The sequence below is a fragment of the Ranitomeya variabilis genome, chromosome 2, assembly GCF_051348905.1.
Source record: "Ranitomeya variabilis isolate aRanVar5 chromosome 2, aRanVar5.hap1, whole genome shotgun sequence".
Classification (NCBI taxonomy): Eukaryota; Metazoa; Chordata; class Amphibia; order Anura; family Dendrobatidae; genus Ranitomeya; species Ranitomeya variabilis.
Window position 1 is genome coordinate 286837944 of NC_135233.1, and position 15661 is coordinate 286853604.

The following is a 15661-nucleotide window of genomic DNA, read 5'->3' on the forward strand; positions in this document are numbered from 1 at the left end:
CTAATTTTTGCATTTGGGAAGCATAAAAAAAAAAGCACCACCAGCACCATTTTGCTGGAGAAAAGAAAATTCGGCTCCATCAAAATGGCGCCAGCGGCTCCTGCGCAGTAGCAACTATTGCTGGAAAAAAAAATTCTATCAAAATGGCACCGCCAAGTTTTTTTTCTCCAGCAAAATGGCACCGGTGGTGGCATTGCATAGTAGCATCTATCGGAACACAGCGCAGGCGCCATTTTAAATACGTTGAATTTTTTTTTGTAACCCCATAATAGTGTATGCAGAATGTAGCGCGATGGCTCAGTGGTTAGCACTACAGCCTTGCAACGCTGGGATCCCACCAAGGACAACATCTGTAAGGAGTTTATATGTTCTCCGTGTTTGTGTGAGTTTCCTCCGGGTTCTGTGGTTTCCTCCCACACTCCAAAGACATACTGAGAGGGAATTTAGATTATGAGTCCCATTGGGGACAGTAGTGATAATATATGTAAAGCGCTGCAGAATAAGATAGCGCTATATAAGCACTGCATAATAAAGAAATAAAATAGGGGTTAGGTCAATGAGGGATCAATTACCTGCTATAAGCCCATACAGATGAATATCTAATCAGAGCACCACATGAAGACCCCTCACAGGCCGCCCCAGAGCACGAGAATCTCATTAACTGAAAACTACAAATACAGATTAAACAAGAACCACAAGACGGATTTCATCACCCAGGTATCATTTTATTCATTATAACAGCGCCAACCTGACACTGTGTGTAGGTTACTGTGCACAATCCTGCTGACAGGTTCCCTTTAAGTTACAGTCTCTGATGGAAAGTGGCATTTTATATGCCCAGTTCCTGGTGGTCAGTGGTATATTCAGCTTCTGACTTCTAGTGTTCAGTGATGTTATCAGTAGGAGTCCTGGTGGCCTGGGATATATTAAGCCTCCGGTGGTAAGTAAGCAGTGTAAACATCATCTGATACTTCTTAGGAGAGCAGTAAATAAGGTATTCTGGGTCCCTGTTGATCCACCGCTAATAAAACATCCTGCAGCTCAGGGAATGGCACCATATTCTGCCAAGGTGTTGTTACTACGAATGTAAAACTACGGGATTATTCAGGGGTGTTTGCTGAGACATAAATATACATATGTCACAGCTGGGGGTGTATATAATATATGCATCGTGTACATGCTTCAGCAAAGACTCTAGATGTATCCAGGGCTACTGTATTCAGCATAGCTTCCTCTGTGATATAAAGCTTTGGATGTCGTCTTCATAGTCGTCTGAGATTTGCAGCTGCTAATTGGTTCCAGTTTCCTATTTCACAAAGAATTTGTTTATCTAATATTGTCAGAAATGGAGTTCTCCCAAATATTCTCATTACATCCCCGGCAGTCCTCTATTATCCCATAAGATTTACAATACATAGAAACATATATATGAATTGGAAATGACCATCTAATACTGTCCAACAAGCTCCTGCTTTCCAGTGTGAGGTTTTTTAATTGTAACACTTAGGAGTATAAGCTCATTACAATTCCCTAATATTATTGATGAATTGCCACTGATTGTTTCCTGTAGTAGTCTCTGCTGGGAAATGATAGAACAAAACTATTGACCACATTTATAATCATACAGAAAAACTTCACATCAGCTTTACAGATGCTTCAAAACCTCGTGGGCAGGGTGACTAAAGGTTTGATAAATCCACCAAAATTCTGTCTCAATTTGAATGATAAGAACCTGTCTTACATAACCAAATGTAATAATCTCTTTTAGACACTTTTTCTTGCACTCTTCAGAATGCGTATAACTTAAATTGAAGGAATATGACCTAATTTAATACAAAACTGTGCACCAAAATTGCACTCAAATTATTTGCACAAAATAAACTAATATGTTGTTTACACTTAGATTACATCCCGACTGCCCTCTGTATGGATACGGAAAGCCCATCTCTGCCCCTTTATTTGATTGACTTCTTTCTCACACCTAAGCTTTTGGTCCAGTTATTCATTAATTTGTATGAATATCTGTGATTGTGGTCAAATAAATATTTATCTATTTGTTTGATTGCAAGATTTATTGCTTGAGGACATCTTAGTTTTGACCTTAATTCTTTATTTTGTTATACATACTCAAGTGCATTTTACTTAATCCGCACAGTGTTTGCATAAATAACATTATTTTGGGAGAAGTCGAATTGTAGCTATCATACCTTAATCATTTGGGGTATTTTACCTCTTCGTATAGGACATGTGTGTGTACTGTATTATCATTGCATGTATTAGATGGTCTCACTATATGTATCTACTTCTTAGAATTTTGCATGTGTTATATATTTTTGGATACACTTTCAGGGCATCTTTCTCTCTGTGTGGGACAGCAGATAATCCACGTCGGTAGATGTTGGTGCAGGTTTGTAGATCTGTTTTTACTTGCGTGTTTCCCAGATGAAGCATTAGTCTAGATAAAGTTCACAGTAACAGATGGAAATGTAGTTAAGTTTATTCCCATAGTGCAGTGTAGTTATGGGAACAGTCAGTCATGGAAACTATATCATGCAGAGTTCTGAACATCAATCTGTGACTACGGGAATTAATTACTAAGGTTTTAGCTCATGGTTATTAAATAGCTGTAATGAATGAAGCCAGAAATAGGAATGGAACTTCTTGTACAGTAGTGGAGGCAGCCGAGATCCATTCTTTCCACTTACTGTTAGCTTTTGCTAATAGATTGTTAGCCTGAGAACATCGATGTTGAAATGAAAAAGGGGCTGTCCTGTGGTGGTCTCATTATTGTGACATTTATATTTATAGAGTACTTATTGGTTTGGCAGTAAGCAACATTTAGGTTTAGATAACATCCAGTCTTTTCCCACATGGTCCACCACAATAGTTGATGGGATCTAATATGTAAGCCTTGAACAGTTGACACTTGGCTCAGTGTTGGTTCCTTCTCAATAAAGGGGTATTCTCAAGTCTGAAACGTATCCCCCGTCTGTGGGATAGGGGATAACTTTTTAATCGCTGGGGGTTCGACCGCCATCAATCCAGAGAAGTGGGGCTCTCCAGAATCCTGGCTAAATGGAGCAGAGGTCAATCATGCACATTGATGATCCATTAATTCTAAAGAAGTGCCAAACATATACCGAGCACTGCACTCCACAATCTCTCATCTTCATTCAATTGAGACTCTTTAGAGCCCCCATTCTTGGGATAAGAGGGGGCCACAGCAACTGGACCCTCAGCTACTTAAGAATTTCAATCTTCGGAATACTCCTTTAGGCTTTGCCGTAAATCAATAGCTCTGAATCCCTAACTAAATAGTCATAATTATATACAGTCATGGCCAAAAGTGTTGGCACCCTTGAAATTGTTCCAGAAAATGAAGTATTTCTCCCAGTTAAATTATTGCTATCACAAATGTTTTGTTATACACTTTTTTTTACCTTTGTGTGTATTGGAACAACACAAAATATCAAAAAAGGCAAATTGGACAGAATTTAACACAAAACCCCAAAATGGTCCAGACAAAATTGTTGTCACCTTTCCAAAATTGTGAGTAAACAACTTTGTTTCAAGCATGTGATTCTCGTTCAAACTCACCTGTGGCAAGTAACAGGTGTGGGCAATATGAAAGTCGCACCTGAAACCAGATAAAAAGGGGAAAAGTTGACGCAATCTTGGCACTGTGTGTATGCATGTGCCACACTAAGCATGGAGAGCAGAAGGAGGAGAAGAGAACTGTGACAACTTGAGAACCAAAATTGTTGAATAATATCAAGAATCTCACAGTTACAAGTCCATCTCTAGAGATCTTAATGTTCCTTTGCCCATGGTACGCAACATAATCCAGAAATTTACAACTCATGGCACTGTAGCTAATCTCCCTAGAAGTGGAGAAAAAAAAAATGACAAAAGGTTGCAACGCAAGATAGTCCAGAGAGTGGATAAGCAGCCCTAACCAAATTCCAAAGAAATTCAAGCAGACCTGCTGGCGCGGGGTGCATCAGTGTCAGTGCTAGCTATCCGTCGACATTTGAATGAAATTCAATGGTATGGTAGGAGATCAAGGAGGACCCCACTATTGAGAAAGAGGTATAGCAAAGCTAGAGTGAAGTTTGCCAAAATGTACGTGAGTAAGCCATGAGAATGAAAAAAGAATGAAACCTACAAAGAAAAGAGCACAGCACCTACAGTCATATACGATGGAGGTTCAAACATGTTTTGGGGTTATTTTGCTGCGTCTGGCAATGGGAGCCTTGACTGTGTGCAAGACATCATAAAATCTGAAGATTACCATAGGATTTTGGGACACAATGTAGTGGCAAGTGTCAAAGCTGGGTTTGCATCCTGGGTCATGAGTCTTCCAGCAGGACAATTACCCCAAATATATTTCCATAAGCACCCAGAAATGGATGGAAACAAAGCACTGGAGAGTTCTGAAGTGGTCAGAAATGAGTCCGGAACTAAGTCCCATTGAACATCTGTGGAGAGATCTTAAAATTGCTGTTGGGAGAAGGCACCCTTCAAATATAAGAGACCTGGAGCAGTTTGCAAAAACAGAGTGGTCCAAAATTCCAGTTTAGAGGTGTAAGAAGTTTGTTGACCCCAAAGGGTGAGCAATGCAACTAAATAGTAAGTGGAGGGTGCCAATAGTTTTGGCCCATTTTGGGGGGTTTGTGTTAAATTATGTTCAGTTTGCCATTTTTTCTCTGTTTTCTTTTTTTTGTGTGTTGTTTCAATACACACAAAGGAAATAACATGTGTATAACTCTACAGTATTAGAATGTAGAAACACTAAAGAGAGAAAATATTCAAGAAAACAAAAAAAATCTCAGCTCCTTTTCTTTGGCCTTGTTCTGTGTGATATTACAATAAGAACTGAAAAATGTATATAAAAATCTCTTCTGTGTGTCTCAAATGCTCAGCTGTGTTCCCCTCCTTCTCATTGTCAGGATTGTGGCTGTAAGATAACTGACTGCAGCAGAATCCTCCCTGCTCACTAAGCCCCGCCCCCTTGTATATGCCCCACCCCCTTATGTCCCGCCCCAAATAACCACCATCTGAAGATAGAACAGATCAGCAGGAGATTACACTTGCTGTCTGCAGATTGTTTTCTGCAATCAACAAGACTATTTCTCTCTAATATAGCTGGAGATGTGTCCTTCTATCCAAAGCCTCCGGCGCATGTGCAATTTTGCGCAGGAATCAACGCATGTCGCACTACAGTGTCATTATCTCCAGGACATCGGAGAGCGAGAGAGACACAAAAATGTACCAATAAATGCTCGCCCCTCGGGTGTAAAACGGGTTCCATAGCTAGTTTCTTTATAAGGAAAATGCTGAAAATGAAGGCTGCTTTCACACTAGCATCAGTACGGGGCCGTCGCGCTGCGTCGTACCGACGCATACTGTGCAAAAAATGCCCGACGTGGGCAGCGGAAGCAGTCTTAGGATGCTTCCACTTCCCCATTGCAAAGTCCGGGTAGGAGGGGGCGGAGTTTCGGCCACGCATGCGCGGTCGAAAATGGCAGTCTCGACGCACAAAAAAAGTTACATGTAACATTTTTTTGCGGCAGCGGTGCGCCAAAACACGGCGCAAGACGGTTGTGACGTGTGGCACTGCGTCGCAATGCGTTGCTAATAAAAGTCTATGGAGAAAAAACGCATCCTGCGGGCAACTTTGCAGGATGCGTTTTTTTATCCACAACAAAGCATTGCGACGTGCAGTGCCCGACGCTAGTGTGAAAGTAGCCTAACAGTGCAACAACTATTTACTGAATTTATTTATTTTATTAAATTTGTTCTTTTTTTATTATAAAATAAATACTAATAGAATTTATTGCTTAATTCAATACAGCATTTCTAGATTTAGTGTTCTTCTAACAAATCTCACTATTTGCATTTATGATGCAAATAGGTCACAAATTGCGCAGCTTTCTGAGAAACCCAATGCGGATATCCATATTTATATGTGGTCATGTCTGGTTAAAGGGAATCTGTCATCAGGTTTTTGTTACCCCATCTGAGAGCACCATAATTTAGGGTCGGGGACCCCGATTCCAGCAATGTGCCACTTTCTGAGCTGCTTGCTGTAGTCTTTATTAAAGTTTTCTCTGCTGCAGATCTAGCTGTTCTCTGAATGCTGAGCTCCGTATAACCCCGCCCACACCACTGATTGGCTGCTTTATATGTAGACTGTGTATTGATAGAAAGCTGCCGATCAGTAGTGAAAGCGGCTCATACAGAGCTCATGAATATGGAGTACTATATGGTAACATGTGACCAGTCCTTCTGCTGATAAAGTGATTTTATCAAAACTACAGCAAGCAGCCCAGTAAGTGACACATCGCTGGAACCAGGGTCTCTGCCCTCAGACTATATGGCAAAAAACTGCTGACAGCTCAGGGAAAATGGCTGCCGGGGGACGGCGCATGTGCAGATGGAGATCTCAGCACCAAGATCTCGGGAGATGAGATCTCAGAGCTGAGATCTCATCTCCCGAGATCTTAGTGCTGAGATCTCCATCTGCACATGTGCCGTCTCCCAGCAGCCATTTTCCTGGAGTCCACCGCACAGGAAACCATGAAACTGCGGGGAGCTCTGACAATTCCAGCCTGCGGCCTGAAGAAACGGTACCGGTAAGGTATATCTGCATTATAAGACGCACCCCCATTTTCCCTCCAAATTTTGGGGGAAAAAGTGCGTCTTATAATCCGAAAAATACAGTATGTGTATGTTTGATTTTGTTTTTGTTTTATTTTGAATGGGGGCGAACTTTTACAGTATATATTTTAAAAAAAAATTATTATTTTTTTTTTTTTTACTTTTTGCATGCTTCAATAGTCTTCATGGGAGACTTGAAGATGCAGTTGTCTGATTGTCTCTGCTACATACAGGCAATGATCAGATTGCTTGTATGTAGCAGAAATGCTCACTTGCTATGAGAACCGACCGCCGGTTGGCGCTCATAGCAATCTGGCTATGACTACCATAGAGGTCTGCTGGAGACCTCTGGTTGTCATGCCAACCCATCGGTGACCCGCGATCACGTGATGGGCGGGATTCCTGGCACGCTTACTGGAAGCGCGAGTTAAATACCGCTGTCAGAGATTGACAGTGGCATTTAACAGGTTAACAGCCACGGGTGGATCGCGATTCCATCCGCGGCTGTCAGAGGCACATGTCAGCTGTCTAAAACAGCTGACACGTGCCATAAAAAAAATGTGGGCTCAGAGGTGGAGCCCACATCAAAGGGAGGGAGTCCGACATCGGCGTACTATTATGCCCAATGTCGGAAAGGGGTTAATAATCAAGACCTTCATTTATAAACTGCATTTTGTGATTACTTGTGTTATCTTTGTCTAATATTTGCATTTGTTTGGTGATCTGAAACATTTAAGTGTGACAAACATGCAATAGAATAGGAAATCAGGAAGGGGGCAAACACTTTTTCACACCACTGTATAGGGTCTAGCTGTAGTTGAACAGCAGTCCAGCATCAGGAGACCATGAACCATTCATCCCAGTCACAATTGTTAAAATACAGCTTTATTTTTATGTCAGTAATGGAAAAATTTTTTTTTTTTTTTTAACCGTTGGGAAATGCGATTTATCTTAAACATCATTTCCTCTGAAGAGTCGAATTGGTGAATGGAATCTTTTTTTTTAGCTGGGAAAATATAATATTTAGACTGACTTTGATCTACTCTCCAAGGGAACATAAAGATGTACCATTTTGTGTTTATTTTAAAACCAGATGGACCATTGTAGTGAATTAAGTCTTCGAAAAATCCTTTAACTCAATGAAGCTGAAAACCAAGTTTTTCCTTACAGTAAACTACAGCTTTTTATAAAATACCATCCACTGATTTTTTTTTTTAACTTATTGGCAGTGGTTTGGGCATCCTTTGTCAAATTATATATTCTGTAAATTTCCTAAGCTCTCTCCGCAGGCTACTTATCACATATTTATGGACATTTTGAACATCACTGTATTTTTTCTTTATTATCGTGGAAACAATACAACTGAAGATGGATTTACACTGCACAGTCATTGTGAATGAGCCTTCCTAGGAATGCTCGCTTTCTGATAATTGATTGTTCGTCGGGTGAAATGATCTAGTATAAACCCGACATTAGTCTTATAATTTAATTAAACTGTGAGGTCTTGGGGTACCTATATATACAGTGATTGAGTACTGCACTGTTTTTGGCCACACGCTTTTCTACAGGTGGAACATATTAAAGCAAAAGTCTCTTCTGTAAAACTATATGGCCAAAAACTGCATCATTTTGGGAGAGCACAGTTTGCAGTTTGACGTTCTACTCATAAGGATCTAGACACTCCTGATCCAAAGTCAAGTGTAGACAATGGTAGAAGAATTGTAAAATTTATGACCTTTTAGGCTGGAAAACCATGAAACGGTTTCATCTGCTTCATAAAAGTTGCACTGTATCCTCAGGAATAAATTGTAAAAGGCTTGAATATTATTATTTTGCGGCCGCAGCATCAAATATTTCAGTGTGTTGCACAAAATGGAGGTAAAAATAGAAAAGATGGAGAAGAAAATGTCTCCATCTTCTCCATTGGGCCAGTGTGTGGAAAACGGACTGCACTTAGATGTCATCCGAGTGCAATCTGATCATTTCCATGAACTCATTGACTTACATGGCTACCTAAACTCCGGCATACCTCCAGTCTGTCCAAGGAAAAAATAATTTTACGTGTGTACAACCCTATAGCCTAACATTGGTCAGGGTGTGATCTGATGTTTCGTTGGATTGCACTCGGGCTGATAATGAACTTAAGTGCACAAGCCCTAATATATTGCAAATTGCTTATTGCTAATGGCCACGAGATTGTTCTACGTTGCACATTGAATGGCTGAAGAGCGAAGTAATCCTCTTGTCATAAAGCAAACGAAAGGTATAAACATATCGAAATACTTCCAACTTGCACTGAAATCTAAAATTGTGTCAGTCTTTGCAACATTTATCTTCTTATTTCAGAAAACAAAACATCAAGAAAAGTACATGAAGCTGCGGCCAATCGGTACATTCTTAGACTTATTTATTAAAGGCAAAGTTTAAAACAGACATAGAAAAAGAATTAGAAACCACTATTCTAAAATCGGAGAAGAAATTACTTTTCACCAAGATGAAAGCTGTAAATATCCTACAATGGTGCACAGTCAGATACCAAGCTAAGTTGTGTTAATTTTGCTTAAAGAAAAAAGGAAAAAACTAATGTCACAAAAGTTAATCATAGTACATGTTTGTTTATTTTATGAGATGCAATTCAGATACTGGATAAAAGAACAATTGCTATTAGCTGAGCACATTAGCTATCCTCGCAATGACGGGCACCCTGCAGTACCAATATAGGATGCATTCACAGATTATATACAATCACATGGGAGACATCTCTAAAACGCAGGGATTTCCTTTCCTTACCCCAGCTTTTTCCATTTCGTCCTAAAACTTCTTTTTTCTCTGGATTCCAGATGAAAGTTTTTAGGTCTTGTAACCATTCTGCCCAGCTCTTCTTCTGCTCCATCTGGGCTCGCCGATCAGCATGTGAATATCTTCCATCCTGAGTGTCCTGAAAAACAGAGATCCCTCCCATTACTAACAAAAAATAATGTCATAGAATGAGCTCAGAAAAAAAAGAGGACAGTGATATGTTCATTATTGCCATTTTTTATTTTTTTTTTAAAGAAGCATTCCCACAAAACGCATTATTCCTGGAACCTTAACCCCTTTACCCCCAAGGGTGGTTTGCACATTAATGACCGGGCCAATTTTTACAATTCTGACCACTGTCCCTTTATGAGATTATAACTCTGGAACGCTTCAACAGAACTTGGCGATTCTGACACTGTTTTCTCGTGACATATTTTACTTCATGATAGTGGCAAAATTTATTCGATATAACTTGTGTTTATTTGTGAAAAAAACTGAAATTTGGCGAAAATTTTGAAAATTTTGCAATTTTCCAACTTTGAATTTTTATGCCCTTAAATCACAGAGATATGTCACACAAAATACTTCATAGGTAACATTTCCCACATGTCTACTTTACATCAGCACAATTTAGGAACCAAAAATTTTTTTTTGTTAGGGAGTTATAAGGGTTAAAAGTTGACCAGCAATTTCTCATTTTTACAACACCATTTTTTTTTAGGGACCACATCTCATTTGAAGTCATTTTGAGGGGTCTATATGATAGAAAATACCCAAGTGTGACACCATTCTAAAAACTGCACCCCTCAAGGTGCTCAAAACCACATTCAAGAAATTTATTAAAGGGAACCTGTCACCACGTTTTTGGAAGATGGGATAAAAATAGCGTTAAATAGGGGCAGAGGTGGGCGTTACATTAGTGTGTGTGTTATGCGTTTATTACCCACCTAAGTTGCCGAAATAACTTTGCAAAGTCTCCGTTTTCGCCTGTCAATCAGGCTGGTCAGGTCACATGGGCGTGGTGTCTTCACCCAGATTTGGCGTAGTTTTCCGTTGGTGGCGTAGTGGTGTGCGCATGCCCAAAGTCCGGAATCCTCTTCCAGGGGATTTAAAATAGCGCGGTGTTCGTTATTGCATTGGTGATCGGTGGGCGCGGCCATCTTCCTTTGGCCGCGCGTGCGCAGAAGCGGCACTCTGCTGGCCGCGGCTTCAGGAAAATGGCCGCGGGATGCCGCGCGTGCGCAGATGGATATCGCGGCGGCCATTTTCCTGAAGCCGCGGCCAGCAGAGCGCCGCTTCTGCGCACGCGCGGCCAAAGGAAGATGGCCGCGCCCACCGATCACCAATGCAATAACGAACACCGCGCTATTTTAAATCCCCTGGAAGAGGATTCCGGACTTTGGGCATGCGCACACCACTACGCCACCAACGGAAAACTACACCAAATCTGGGGGAAGACAACGCCCATGCGACCTGACCAGCCTGATTGACAGGCGAAAACGGAGACTTTGCAAAGTTATTTCGGCAACTTAGGTGGGTAATAAACGCATAACACACACACTAATGTAACGCCCACCTCTGCCCCTATTTAACGCTATTTTTATCCCATCTTCCAAAAACGTGGTGACAGGTTCCCTTTAACCCTTCAGGTGTTTCACAGGAATTTTTGGAATGTTTAAATAAAAATTAACATTTAAATTTTTTTTACACAAAATTTATTTCAGCTCCAATTTGTTTCATTTTACCAAGAGTAACAGGAGAAAATGGACCCCAAAAGTTGTTGTACAATTTGTCCTGAGTACGCCAATACCCCATATGTGGGGGTAAACCACTGTTTCGGCGCACCGCAGAGCTCGGAAGGGAAGGAGCGCCATTTGACTTTTCAATGCAAAATTAACTGGAATTGAGATGGAACGCCATGTTGCGTTTGGAGAGCCCCTGATGTGCCCAAACATTGAAACCCCCCACAAGTGACACCATTTTGGAAAGTAGACCCCTTAAGGAACTTATCTAGATGTGTAGTGAGCACTTTGACCCAACAAGTGCTTCACAGAAGTTTATAATGCAGAGCCGTAAAAATAAAAAATCATGTTTTTTCACAAAAATTATCTTTTCGCCCCCAATTTTTTATTTTCCCAAGGGTAAGAGAAGAAATTAGACCACAAAAGTTGTTGCGCAATTTTTCCTGAGTACGTCGATACCCCATATGTGGGGGTAAACGACTGTTTGGGCGCATGGCAGAGCTCGGAAGGGAAGGAGCGCCATTTGACTTTTCAATGCAAAATTGACTGGAATTAAGATGGGACGCCATGTCGCATTTGGAGAGCCCCTGATCTGCCTAAACATTAAACCCCCCACAAGTGACACCATTTTGGAAAGTAGACCCCCTAAGGAACTTATCTAGATGTGTTTTGAGAGCTTTGATCCCTCAAGTGTTTCACTACAGGTTATAACGCAGAGCCGAGAAAATAAAAATTCTTTTTTTTCACAAAAATGATTTTTTAGCCCCCAGTTTTGTATTTTCACAAGGGTAACAGGAGAAATTGGACCCCAAAAGTTGTTGTCCAATTTGTTCTGAGTACGCTGATACCCCATATGTGGGGGGGAACCACTGTTTGGGCGCATGGCAGAGCTCGGGAGGGAAGGAGTGCCATTTGGAATGCAGACTTAGATGGATTGGTTTGCAGGCGTCACGTTGCATTTGCAGAGCCCCTGATGTACCCAAACAGTAGAAACCCACCACAAGTGACCCCATATTGGAAACTAGACCTCCCAAGGAACTTATCTAGATGTGTTTTGAGAACTTTGAACCCCCAAGTGTTTCACTACAGTTTACAACGCAGAGCCGTGAAAATAAACAGTCTTTTTTTTCCCACAAAAATGATTTTTAGCCCCCCAAATTTATATTTTCCCAAGGGTAACAAGAGAACTTGGTCCCCAAAAGTTGTTGTCCAATTTGTCCCGAGTACGCTGATGCCCCATATGTTGTGGTAAACCCCTGTTTGGGCGCACGGTAAAGCTCGGATGGAAGGAGCACTGTTTTACTTTTTCAATACAGAATTGGCTGGAATTGAGATCGGATGCCATGTCGCATTTGGAGAGCCCCTGATGTGCCTAAACAGTGGAAACTCCCCAATTCTAACTGAAACCCTAATCCAAACACACCCCTAAGCCTAATCCCAACAGTAACCCTAACCACACCCCTAACCCTGACACACCCCTAACTCTAATCCCAACCCTAATCCCAACCGTAAATGTAATCCAAACCCTAACTTTAACCCCAACCCTAACCCTAACTTTAGCCCCAATCCTAACCCTAACTTTAGCTCCAACCCTAGCCCCAACCCTAACCCCAGCCCTAACCCTAACCCTAACCCTAGCCTTAACCTTAACCCTAGCCCTAACCCTAGCCCTAGCTCTTTTGAGGGAGGCGTTTATACCGTTCCACGTTTGGTAAAATTGATAAAGCAGTTTTATTCTTTGGGTCAGTACGATTACAGTGATACCTCATTTATATCATTTTTTTATGTTTTGGCGCTTTTATACGATAAAAACTATTTTATAGAATAAATAATTATTTTGGCATCGCTTTATTCTGAGGACTATAACTTTTTTATTTTTTCTTTGATGACGCTGTATGACAGCTCGTTTTTTGCAGGACAAGATGAAGTTTTCAGCGGTACCATGGTTATTTATATCCGTGTTTTTGATCGCGTGTTATTCCACTTTTTGTTCGGCGGTATGATAATAAAGCGTTGTTTTTTGCCTCTTTTTTTTTTTTTTCCTACGGTGTTCACTGAAGGGGTTAACTAGTGCTATAGTTTTATAGGTGGGGTCGTTACGGACGCGGCGATGCTAAATATGTGTACTTTTATTGTTTTATTTTTTTTATTTAGATAAAGAAATGTATTTATGGGAATAATATATATATTTTTTTTTTACTTATGTGGAAATTTTTTTTTTTACTTTTTTACTTTGTCCCGGGGGGGACATCACAGATCGGTGATCTGACAGTTTGCACAGCACTCTGTCAGATCACCGATCTGACTTACAGCAATTCAGGCTTACCAAGCAGGCACTCGGTAAGCCACCTCCAACCCTGCAGGACCCGGATGCCGCGGCCATCTTGGATCCGGGCACCTGCAGCAAGGAGGAGGTAAGAGACCCTCGGAGCAATGCGATCACATTGCGTTGCTCCGGGGGTCTCAGGGAAGCAAGCAGGGAGCCCCCTCCCTGCGCGATGCTTCCCTGTACCGCCGGCACACCGCGATCATGTATGACCGCGGTGTGCCGGGGGTTAATGTGCCGGGGGCGGTCCGTGACCGCACCTGGCACATAGTGCCGGATGTCAGCTGTGATAATCAGCTGACACCCGGCCGCGATCGGCCGCGCTCCCCCGTGAGCGCCGCCGATCGCGCTGGATGTACTATCCCGACGGGCCCACCCCACCTCGACGGGATAGTACGTCCAATGTCAGAAAGGGGTTAATGTCTAAATGTGTAAGTAATTTAGTGTAAGTGTGTTAATATACTTAATGATCGCTTTCTTCCCCAGTTTCCTCTTCTCATTCACATGACTTCTTTTCCAATCAGCCAAATCGCACTACCTTGTTCTGATGCTCCGTACACTTACATTTTAAAAACAATTTCCTGCTCACATATAAACACCAGGGTGACCCGGCAAGTGAAAATAGAAGTCACGTGACTGAGAAGGGGACCAGAGCGGCACTGAACACTGGGGAAGATGGCGATTGGTGAGTATATTAAGCGGCTGGCAGAATCCTGGATAGGAGGTGCTGAGAGGGTTAATAGGACCAATATACGGATCCAGGTTTGTCAGGAACTAGCCATTGACACCCTCCAATCCAGGAGGTGCAGCTGGTTTAAAAGGGCAGCTGAGCTGTTCGATCCTTGTCTGGAAGGATAGATGCAAACACCTCTGGTATTTTGGTCTGTGTATAAAAGGTAAAGGACCTGTGTAAGTTTCTTGAACTTTGCAAGAGGCCGAGAAGTTTATGGAGATAATAAACTTTCCAGTTTGAACAAGAAACTGCGTGCCAGTGTGAACGCTACCAATGAGCTAAATCTTTCCAACGCACATACACAGGTTACAGTGACCAAGTTTTCTTTATTATTTTTCATATTCATCACTTGTGTCAAACTTCTGAATTCAAACGCTTGGTTCTATGGTCGGCGTCTCTTTCCGCTGAGCCACAACAGATGCACCTTTTTTGGGGGTGTTTTAGTTCCGTTATCTTTGTTTCTGTTGTTTTGGGTAACAGGTGTTTTTCATTTACTTTGTTTGTCTTATCACCTTTCCAGTGCAGCTTTAACCCCTAAATAACTAAAGGTATTTTTGTTTTTGCGTTTTCGTTTTTTGCTCCCCTTCTCCCAGAGCCATAACACTTTTCAGTCAAAATAGCCATGTGATGGGTTGTTTTTTGCAGGACGAGTTGTACCTTTAAACGACACCATTGGTTTTAACATATCACATACTGGAAAATGGGAAAAAATTCCAAGTGTGGTGAAATTGCAAAAAAAAAGTGCAATTCCACAGTTGTTTTTTTTTTTTTTTTTTTTTTTCACCATGCTCACTAAATGCTAAAATTGACCTGCCATTTTGATTCTCCAGGTCATTATGAGTTCATAGAAACCAAACATGTCTAGGTTCTTTTTTATTTAACTGGTGGAAGAAAGCCAAACTCTGGTAAAAAAAAAAAAAATATATAAAAAAAAAAAAAAAGGAAAATGGAGCCATTTTCCAAGACCTATAGTGTCTCCGGTTTTCATGATCTTGGGGCTGGGTGAGCGCTTATTTTTTGCGCACCGAGCTGACGTGACAGAGAAAAAAAGGCAAATTGCACATCATTTCACACAAAACCTCAAAAATAGGCTGAACAAAATTGTTGTCATTTTTCCAGAAAAACTTTGTTACAAGCATGTGATGCTTGTTAAAACTCAAGGAACATGTGTGGGCAATATGAAAATCACACCTTAAACCAGATAAACAGGGGAGAGAAGTTGACTTAATCTTTACATTGTATGTCTGTGTGTGCCACACTAAGCATGCAGAACAGAAAGTGAAGAAGAGAACTGTCTGAGGACTTGAGAACTAAAATTGTTGAAAAATATAAACAATCTAAAGGTTGCAAGTCCATCTCCAGAGATCTTGATGTTCCTTTGTCCACAGTGCGCACCATAAT

General features: G+C 41.2%; 1 protein-coding gene across 1 annotated transcript in view; it reads right to left on the minus strand.

Annotated features, from left to right (window-relative positions):
* The window catches only part of ATP1B4 (ATPase Na+/K+ transporting family member beta 4), an 83351-nt gene that overhangs the window by 26540 nt on the left and 41150 nt on the right, over positions 1 to 15661 (minus strand). The window contains exon 3 of the mRNA XM_077285093.1: positions 9451 to 9598. Coding sequence (XP_077141208.1) covers positions 9451 to 9598 — 148 coding nt within the window. The remainder of the gene's footprint in view (positions 1 to 9450; positions 9599 to 15661) is intronic.